General features: G+C 70.9%; 1 protein-coding gene across 1 annotated transcript; it reads left to right on the plus strand.

Annotated features, from left to right (window-relative positions):
- Positions 1-109: 109 nt before the first annotated feature.
- On the plus strand, positions 110-1,072 carry MNEG_6315 (hypothetical protein; the record flags this gene model as incomplete). The annotated part of the gene is made up of 1 exon (XM_014045214.1): positions 110-1,072. One exon carries the CDS (start codon positions 110-112, stop codon positions 1,070-1,072), a length of 963 nt encoding a protein of 320 aa, XP_013900668.1.
- Positions 1,073-1,164: the final 92 nt, after the last annotated feature.

A 1,164-nucleotide genomic window follows, 5' to 3' on the forward strand; every position in this document is an offset into this window, starting at 1 on the left:
GGCCGCCGCTGGCGCTGGGGCCGCCGCTGGTACAGCTGAGCTTGAGGCCGGAGCCGATCCGGAGGCGGGGGCTGAGGAGGGCCGACAGGCTGAGGGGCAGGCTCAAGACATGCAGGTGGACAAGGACGTGCAGGGCGGCGATGCGGAGGAGAGGGAGGAGCCCGGGCGTCAGCCGGGGTTGGACCCGGTGATGGCGGGCCTGAGGCAGCAGAACGCGCGGGAGGCGCAGCAGCGGGAGCCGGCGCCGAAGTCCCTGGAGCTGTCCAGCACTCAGAGCCGCCACCGGACCGCAGCGCAGCAGCAGCCCGCCATGCAGCAGCAGCAGCCCGCCATGCAGCAGCAGCAGCAGCAGCAGCAGCAGCAGCAGCAAAACGCAGGTCCTCCTCTGGAGCCCGCCATGAGGCAGCAGCAGCAGCAGCAGCCCGCCATGCAGCAGCAGCAGCAGCAGCAGCAGCAGCAGCAGCAGCAGCAGCAAGCAATCCCACCACGGCCGAAATCAGTGGCGCAGGAACTGCAGCGGTTCCCCTCGCTCAAAACGCCCGCGCAAGCTGCCCAGGTCGCGGCGACTTGGGCGCCGCCCAAGCTGCGCAGTCGGCCCCGGTGGGCGCCTTCGTGGTTGCCTCGCGTGGTCGGCAGCGCGACTGCAGCCGGCGCGTCCCGGGGGGGCGCGGCCGCACCAGACAGTGAGGAGGAGGAGGAGGAGGAAGATTATGATGATGATGAGGAGGAGGAGCAGCAGCAGCAGCAGCAGCAGCAGCAGCAGCGCCGCGGCCCGGGGGTGATGCAGACGGCGCGGATGGTTGCAAGGGAGGAGGAGCGCCGCGGCCCGGGGTTGATCCAGACGGCGCGCAAGGTTGCGAGGAAGACCGCGGCCGGCGCGAGCGTGCGGCCGCTGATGGGGTCCCTGCCTGGGACGCATCGTGGGGGCGACGCTGGCGCAGCAAGCGGGGGCGGCGCTGGGGGTGACGGAGGGGCAGGAGGCAAGGCGGCACAGCCACAGGTGGGCAGTGGGCTTGCGAAAGGGGGGCCTGCCCTCCTGCGGCCGTCCCTCCTGGCGCTGGCCTTGGGCTGATGCATGCCATGACGACGGGTGGCTTTTTTTAAATGGGGGGATTGGCATCTGGGCTGTTACAGCGTCCGGAGTCTGTGCAGCTGCCGTCGCCC

Source organism: Monoraphidium neglectum, assembly GCF_000611645.1.
Source record: "Monoraphidium neglectum strain SAG 48.87 unplaced genomic scaffold scaffold01014, whole genome shotgun sequence".
Lineage (NCBI taxonomy): Eukaryota > Viridiplantae > Chlorophyta > Chlorophyceae > Sphaeropleales > Selenastraceae > Monoraphidium > Monoraphidium neglectum.